The sequence below is a fragment of the Eleutherodactylus coqui genome, chromosome 3 (genome assembly GCF_035609145.1).
Source record: "Eleutherodactylus coqui strain aEleCoq1 chromosome 3, aEleCoq1.hap1, whole genome shotgun sequence".
NCBI classification, from domain to species: Eukaryota; Metazoa; Chordata; class Amphibia; order Anura; family Eleutherodactylidae; genus Eleutherodactylus; species Eleutherodactylus coqui.
In genome coordinates, this window is record NC_089839.1 from 179731372 (window position 1) to 179740859 (window position 9488).

General features: G+C 40.9%; 1 protein-coding gene across 1 annotated transcript in view; it reads right to left on the reverse strand.

Annotated features, from left to right (window-relative positions):
* Positions 1 to 9488, reverse strand: part of LOC136621253 (ficolin-1-B-like) — a 59728-nt gene that overhangs the window by 32244 nt on the left and 17996 nt on the right. The window contains 3 exon segments of the mRNA XM_066596608.1: positions 356 to 485; positions 587 to 714; positions 3099 to 3137. Of these exon segments, the coding sequence (XP_066452705.1) occupies positions 356 to 485; positions 587 to 714; positions 3099 to 3137 (297 nt within the window).

Here is a 9488-nt window from a genome sequence, read left to right on the forward strand (position 1 = left end):
TGAGTTTATTAGCTGTGATCAAGAAAGAAATTTTTTCTCAAAACGCGTCTGAGCGTAGACATGGTGTTACATGGTACCTACCATTTCTGATTTTATGGATTTTTTTGAACAAAAGTGTTTTTAAGGAGACAGATTTTTTCCTTTGTTGTTAAAAAATAAATACCTGCTCCAGCCATGGAATTTGGCTAGGCTGGAGGTTCAGAGGCTGGGTGGCAACCCTATCTAATGGGTAACAATTAAGAAAAGAGAGTGCAGTGATCTGCAGTCCCTCAGTTTGTATAACCTATAGTATGTCACAATATGAGCAGACTCGTCCACAGTAATGACAGAGGACTCTGGTAGATACAATAGTTACCTGAAGATGTGAGGCGGTGAATATTATCATTTCCCAGCCAGAACTCACTTAGTTGGTTACCAAACCCTCGCTTGTAATCATTCCACTCTCTGAAAAAATTCACAGTGCCATCATATCGTCTCTGAAAAACCTATAGACAAGGACAAAGTAAGTATAACTTTGGAGGTGAGTGGGAGCTTTTGTTTAGAGGGTCACATTGAGGAAAAAAACTAAATCTATTTTATTACTTACAATCTATCCTCCTCCATCTGTATCCATGTCACACAAGACTGTAAGTGGATTCTCTCCATCTGGGTATATTTTGTACCACCCACTGAGAACCGTCCCTTGGTCCTGAAGTTCCCTGCAATTTCGAGGTGCTGGAAGAAATAGAACATTAGTTTGTGTGACTGGGAAGATATAATGAACACAATATTAATAGATTTTTATTGATAATAAGTGGGTTCTATAGCCAAGGAAATAAAGCATATTAACTATAGAATAAACGAGTAGTTACATGTCAAATACTCCTACTCATTGTATATAATGTAACCACCAAACTACAATCACGTAACAGCCAACAAATGTTCAGCAATGACCATGAAACAGAAAAAAAATCCAAAAACATTAGTTGCCATCATTTTACAAAAGAAGAAACATATAGAACATACTTGTAAATAAGAATTTTTTAATGCTTTTAACTAAAACTCATCACAGAAAGGGTTTAGAGTGTCCCTCTTAAAACTTAACTTTTATTAATAAAAATGTATGTAAAAAGGATTTTTTGTGAATCCTAAAACAGACACAGATACAGACAACAAAAATTAGTATAACGTGACCGGCGTTATCTCCCGAAAAAATGTAAGCCAAAGTCAGGTATCTGGGGAGACGGTTTTTTAGGTTAAAAAAACTCCCTTAGCGGATAAGTGAATCCTGTTACCCAGTACCTAAAAAGGTAGTTATTGGCTGGGGATATTTCAAGGGTCAATTTTGAAAAATCAAGTTCCTGACTTGTAAATAGTTATATCAGCTAGCGTACTGTTCAAGAAGACAGTTTGTGCTTAAATGAACAGTGCACGGTTATATCTTATAGAGGTCGCTGTCTGATAAAGCACCTATCTTGGACATACATCAACGCATAGAGAACATGAATGTCCCAAATCAGGATGTATGTACCAAGAGAAAAAGGATGATGGATATAACCTGGTCAATGCCACGTAAGTCCCTATGTTTCTAGGCAACAAGAAGGAAAATTGAAAAAGACCCAACCAAATTTGATCAGGTACTAAATTTCCAAAGTACAGAGGTTCAATGAACCTCTGTACTTTGGAAATTTAGTACCTGAAGGCAGCTCGGCTTTGACAGGAATGTCGTGGTCGTCAGGTGGCTGGAATTAGAGAAATGGTCTGTAACCCGGTATTGCGGAAGATTGAACATATTAGGCCTCCTTCACACGGGCGACAAAGTCGCGCGATTTTGTAGCATTGCTACAATGCTACAAATCGCATATATGAGAAGCCCCTGGTTTCCTATGGGTTCCTTCACACATGAGATGTTTTGTAGCATGCTACAAACCGACACACAAACCTCGCAGGTCCGGCGATATGCCCGCGACACGCGAGGTTTTGTAGCCCATGTTTCCCTATGGAGCCTTCCTCTCTGTTGCATCGCATCGCACGAAAACGCGGTTTGAGGGTAATGATTTAGGTATCTGGCCATTCTGTAAGCTGATAAAAGACATTTGCTATGATGACCTCCTCCTCTGGTCCCAGTACCTTGGACTGATCACTGTTGATTTTGAGGTCATCCTGAAAAAAAACTGGTATAACGTGGAAACGTATTTTCGTGGAAAAGCAGAACAATGCTTGTGTTAAATTAAATAGCAGCACTTCAGCATTTGTTGTTTGGAATGGGGGCATTAGCCTGTGGCATTTGGATGTGGAGTCGGGGCATGGGAACTACTGGCTGAATGACGGGGGTGCATTTGAATGTGGTTGGTATTGATATTTGGGCATTAGCGATCCAAGAAGGAATTGAGAGGGGTTTTTTTTGTTGGGTGCCTCGCAAGCTTGAGGGTTTAAAGGTTTGCTCGCTGTGGTGGAGATAGATGTCCTTGGAGTTGGTTGTAAATTTGTGAAAGGGAGTTTAATCAGGTGCATGGTCCCCTTAATTCATGGAGCACGTGTGCTTGGTCTGACTTGGCTAGAACCCGCATAGGGTCGAATCCTAAGTAGTTGGTTTAATTAAGGCAGCGATCTTGGTAGAGGGGGGTGTACTTAAATCAAAAGTGGGTGTCGGCTGGGTAAATATTGGTTCTTGTCAATACGTTTTGTGATGCCAGACGTTTTTAGATCCAGGGACCTTTCCCCGCTATTATTAATTGCTATTAATTTTATTGGGGGAAAGTTTTTAGTACAGGGGGACCTGACTCTATAATACCTTCATCATGTTATTGGCTGGCTCACAGGGAATTTTAGAAAAAAAAAAAGGTGGGGAAAAGGTAGTGGGGAGATCCGATTGGATTAAACATCTAAACACTGTGACTCTCATTGAATTCCTGGGTCCTTTATGCATGCATTTTTAACAACTGACCTAAGCTAAGTTATCTATTAATTTCTTATTTCACTTTGCAATTGTTTATTTGCTGATTATTATTATCTGCTTTATTTGATTTATTTTTTTCCTTGCTTATTTTTACTTTATTGTTATACAATACTATAAATTTACTGTATATTATCCAAATGTAATCTCTTTGGAGACTCACCATATACTGGAGCCGAGAGGCCAGGGTCCCCTTTCTCACCTAGAAAATAATGCATTGATAAATGAATCGAAGCATGAATGAATGCAACAAACAACAGAGCGGTTTCTCTGCATTTTCCAGACTTTTATTAAAAAGTAGGAAAGAAAAAAGAGAGCAGAAGACAATGGAGGAGATGGGGGAAAATGGGGGAAAAGAGTTCTTGCAGTTATAACAACCAATCAAATTCCAGCTCTCCGTTTTTGGAGGCCCTTTTGTCAACCAAAGTACAACAGGGCTGGTTTCTCCCCCTATTTCTAAACTGCGTTCCAAATCATTATGCACACTCTATTTTTGTTTGTATTTGCAAAAAGAGACATTATGCGCAAGGATATTTTTTATCCTTAACAGTTATTTTAGGCCTCGTTCAGATGAGCTTTTTTTTGCGTGTTATAGGTGTGTAATTAGATCACGTCTATTAGGTCCAGTGGTTTCCTATAGAAGCGTTCACATGAACTATTTTTAGATGCGCAAAATACTCACATCTGCAAAAGATAGGACATGCGTGGCTACACTGCACGCATCTAAGGTCCATGCTGCGTGAAAAAGATAGGACCTAACCTATTTTTGCTGCTAGCCATGCATAATTCCCTTCATGTGTACATGCAAATTATGCGCGAATGTAGATCGCACACTTAGCTTTGTTCATGCATTTTTTACACACGTGATGGGTGTTCTTTTCGCACAGCTATTTGTGTGAGCTTTGGTTAGGGGTGGCCGAACTGCAGAGGATTTCAAATAGAGATGTATTCTTTCTCTTCTTTTATGATGCTAATCTGGTTTTGGCTTCAAAAACTGCAACAAAAAGTGTGAACAGAGGGGGCATGGTCTAGCTAACAAAGGAAGAAGATGTGCCAGGAGAGAGCTCCACTTACCGGCTGACAGAATCCACGCCATCTGGTGTATTAGAGTCTCCATAACTGTCCACGTCTAGCACCAGAGGCTACCCTGGAAAAAAAGGAGCAGGAGGAGAGGTCTCAGGCCAATTTAGGCATCGCGGAGACCTGGGACTTTGCTCTGCCAAGTGCGGCCTGCAAAGCCACAGCATTGATTTTTGGGAAACCTGGGTACCGCTGGAGCCGGCTTACTTCCACCTGCGGTGGCCGAGGCCTGCTCTGGGGCAGGGAAAGAGGTGAGAGAGACCCACCAGTGGAAATATCTGTCCTAAGCCTGCGGCCTAGCAGCACTCTGAAGCAGGAAGGTGGGACCTGTCTCGTACCTCCTGCTGCCCTAAAAACCAGAACCCAGCCCAAGACAGCCCCTACCTTGCATGCTGAGGTGACACAGGAGGGGGTGAAGGTACAGCAACCATCCACCACTGCTGTCCTCACAACAGGGTGTTATAAGCGTTTCCCTAAAGGATACACAGAGTAAATCTGCTTAACCCCCCCATCCTATTCCCACCCACGTGTCTATCAGCCATTATCTCTATTCTCAATATTTAAATACATCACATAGGGAATTTGTACAGTATTAGCTCAGAACAAGAATATGTCTTAGATAGGATGCATGGATAGACCAGACATGCAAGTGACAGTCTGCCCAAACGTGGCCCTTATGGTGGGTTTTAAATTTAGTCTGATTGGTGTTTATAGGTCCTGGGATCTTGTATGTTTTATTCTCCAATACTAATAAAAGTTATGTTTTAAATATTGTTTTCTCTGAAGGAATCAGAACAGTGAAAATAGATAGTAAATAACTGAGTTCTCTGCCTCTGTTAATACTTCTTATAGCATCTCTATGAACAAACACCCTGTGCATCCCAGTATTGGCTGCCTGCAGTTATGTAATTTCCCTGAGGACAGCATGCTGTGTGAATATGATAGTGGCTATAAATGACTGCCCTTTCAGCTTACCTAGGAAACTTATAATCAAGCTGCTTGCATAGTACCTCTTTTAACTCACACTTTTGTATCATACCCATTCAGCTTGCCTAACATACACTTAGCTCCTCTATGAACATATTCCAGATCTAGCTCAGCCACCCACTCCTTATTTTAAGGTGTCCTTTTTGAGCGCATATATGTTAATAAACGATACAATTTATTATTTTGTGTTTGGGAGGGTGTAACCATTAGGCTATTCTCTTGCCTCTGGCAATTTTCTTGGTAGTCAAACAGTTAGTCACCCAGTGGTCTGTGAAACACAAAGGCTTATATTAAAGGCGTATTTAAAGCGTTAGAATCCAAACTGAAAAGACAGAAGCAAAAAGAGATTGATGATAGTCTCATCCAAATCTCTAGTCTAGAAAGTATATCTAAGCAGAAGAAAAGCTCTGGCTGCCCAAAAACCTAACCGTCCTGAGAGAGAAACTCAAAGGCATCTTGAATAGTCGAGCTGCTATATCACTTTTACATTTTAAACATTAATTATATCTATATGGCAACAAGGGGGGAATGGCTCATGTCGACCCTCGTTAAAAAAGCAAGGGAGAAAATACACATCTCCACAATTAAGGACAAAGCAGGTAACATTCCCGCAAACACAATGGAAATAGCCCAAATCTTCCAAACATACTGCTCTGATCTTTATAACCTAACCACAGATAGGGATAATAACACAGCAAACAAAGAGTGTGCCCTTAACTCTGTCCTGTTGTCCCTGAACCTTCCGGCGCTAGAACCAGACAAAACCTCTAACCTGCTCTCACAGTCTCCATGGAAGAACTTTGTTCAGTCCTTAATAGTATCCCACTATAAAAAAGCCCTGCCCATGACGGTTTTCCACTAGCCTATTACAAAAGGTACCAAAAACATCACTCTCTCAAACTTAGCTATCTCCTTCAATGCTCTTCTCCAGGGGGCTCCCTTACCTAAACAAGTGCAAAAAGCCCACAGCACATTCATCTAAAAACAGAAAAAAGATCCTCAACTTTGCAGTAGCTACACGCCTATATGTTTGCTAAATCAAGATATCAAAATCTGGGCTAAGCTTCTCACTAAAAGGAGCAGACTGGTTTTATAGTAGGTTGAAAAGAAAAAAAGACAACTCTACGCACCTTCTCCACGCTATCCGTTATGCCTAGAACAAAAAAAATCCCACTGATCCTTCTGGGGATTGACACAGAGAAAGCCTTCGATAGGGTAGACTGGGCCTTTATGCATGCGGTTCTTCTCAGATTTAACTTACCTCCAGAACTAGTCCAGATAATTTTCTCATTATACTCTCACCCCATGCCAAAATTAAAATAAACTACACTCCTTGGAATCTCGATACAACAGGGTTGCCCCCTTTTTCTCCACCCTCTTTATATTCACCCTGGAAATATTGCTTCAAATGGTTCGCCAGAACAAGTACATACAGGGTCTAAGGATTGGGCAGTACACCATACAATCAGCAGCCTTTGCCGATAACATACTTTTCGTCATTACTGATCCAGAACTTGGGCTCCCTAAATTGAACCACATATTGCGCCAATGCCTCACCCTCTCTAACTTTAAAGTGAATGTCACCATATCCACAATAATAAACATAACAGTCCCACTTGCAAGTATACACACCATCCAGGCATCCTCTCAATATCACTGGACTGACTCTCACATTGAATTTCTAGTGGGTTATATCACAAAAAAAATTAAAATATGTGTACAACAAGAATTTTGCCCCATTCCTTATAGAGGTGGATTCCATAATTCATGCCTACAACTTGCTGGTCCTTTCTTGGTTCTGGCGTAAAAACCTCCTACAAACATATGTAGTTCCAAAAATACTACACAAACTACAGATACTATCTATGTTCCACTGTCATTCTTTAAGTCCATTTGCTCACTCATCTCCAAACTTGTTTGGGAATCTAAAAGGCTGCGTATCACACATCGCTTATCTATATATATATATATATATATATATATATATATAAAAACGAATGTATGTCTGTCTGTCTGTTTATCTTATCTTTTATGCATTACTACACCATTCATCCAATCGCCATGAAACTTTGGGAAGTTGTTGAGTACACTCCTGGGAAGATTACTGGCATAGTCCATCTATCCTACGATATGTGGGGCACGTGCGAGCATCGTCGACAGTTATGCCCCCAAACGGAAATCGGTTGGTCAATCTACATCTCAAGCACGAAAGAAAAAGGCATTACGAGCTTCAGAAACAGACGAGCAACAGTATGCGTGTTCAACAACAAAAAGATACATCCGCCGAACGTTTCGCAAAACAATTGCTGGATATAGGGAATGGGAAGATGGCAATCAACAGATCTACACAATATATCACATTGCCAACAAACTTTTGTAAGATGACATCAACTAAAGACGAATTGATTCAGAAGGTTTTCCCAAATATCGCGCGGAATTACAAAAATCATCAGTAGCTCAGCGCACGTGCTATATTAGCAGCTACCAACAACGATGTCAATGCCAGCAATTTCAGCATTCAAAACGGAATTCCAGGCGAAGCAACAACGTAGAAGTCCACCGATACTGTGATGAATCAAGATGAAGCTGTCAATTACCCAACGGAATTCTTGAATTCACTTGATTTTCCAGGTATGCCACCGCACATTTTAACATTGAAAATTGGCATGCCTATCATTCTTCTCTGAAACATCAATCCACCACAACTTTGCAACGGTACAAGACTTTCGGTGAAAAAGATGATGAACAATGTCACCGAAGCTACAATTCTGAATAAGAAATTAAAGGAGGAAGATGTCCTGTTGCCACGGATTCCAATGATCCCAACAGATATGCCATTTGAATTCAAACATTAACAGTTTCCGCTGCGACTCGCTTTTGCAATGACCATCAACAAAGCACAAGGACAATCGCTGCAAGTGTGTGGGGTAGATTTGGAGAATCCGTGCTTCTCACATGGACAACTGTATGTGGCCAGGTCATGCCTCGGAAAACCTTCTGATTTATTCCTGTACGCACCAGACGGAAAAACAAAAATATTGTGTATCCACAAGCACTCGAATAAATAAATAGAATTAAAACAACATTTTGAAATGTTTGCCATATGAAAATGAATAAGTTTCAATAAAATGACAGAATGTAAATTCAATGTTATCATAATGAGTTTCCTTGAATTTCCTTTCTTCAGATATCGCAGCAACGTGCGACGGGTAAGTTAGTAAGATAATACTTATTAGTCCAGAAGATGGAGAACGGTGGAATAAATATGCCGGGCATGTATTACTATTACAAAACAATACAACTCAGTAGGTAGCTATAGTTAGCAAATCCCTCCAAGAAGCACAGCACCGATGATTTGGCTCTGCCTTCGCATGGGCCATGTTTTCTGGAGGCTTCGAACAAAACCTATAGAAGGCCATCTTTCGACTCCCTACTGTGTGGGGCCTGCGGGATCTGGTACTCTCTGGGGTAAGGGGGGAGTTTAGCACTACAACCCTCACCATTACTACCACTGAATCTAATCCCTCACATCCTAGCTATGCCACTCGACTCCCATACAAAGCAGCTTTAGCACCATGTCAAGGAGCTCAAAATGTACCGTTCCTGCGGAGTTAACAGTCAAAATTTTCCTATCTCAACTATTGCCGCCGCCTTTTCACCCCTTCACCTCCCATATCTGTCTAAACTATTTGACATGTTCATAGAAATGTTTTCCTCAACACAGCCTCTAACCGACTTTGAAAAAATAATTTGGTCAAAGTGTAGCTCTAGCAGGAAAATTGCACAGCTCAGGCGTAAGTTCATTATGCCGAGTGACTGTACCACACTTGCTTTCATCCTATTGTGGGAGAAGGAATTGATTATCAAATTGTCAGCTAGGGACAGGAAACTCATACTAGGTACCTCATATGGTTTCTCCAGCTGTGTTTAGACACAAAGATGGTCACTCAAAGGATGTTTTTTGAGCGATCATCTTGCATAATCTACTAATTGGTACTAATCACTATTAGTACCATTTAGTAGCATGTGAGCCACAGGAAGCTGAACTTATTCAGAGGACCACCCGCTGTTCTCTGAATAAATTCCTTTTGTTCTGCAGGCGGGGCTGACAGTTGAGAACAGCTGAGACAATGTAATCAGCTGTTGTCAGCAGTTCCCGAGCAGAGCACAGCGTGTGGTCAGTCTTATCAGCCATTCTGCTGAAGGACAGATTTCAAGCTGAACTGAAGTCCGTCGTTCAGCAGAAAACTGAAAGATGGGCACATTTACACACAACAATTATCGCTAGAAAGATGGCTTTTGAGGGAATTTGGAGTGATAATCGTTGTGCCTAAATGGGCTTTTAGACTACAGGAAAATCTACTGAATAATTGGTATAAATCACCAGAGTGGTCATATGCATACAAGCTTTCTGACTCAACCCTGTGTTGGTGCTATGGGGACTATGTGGGCTTGCTCCCCCATATATAGTGGCATTGTCCGGTCA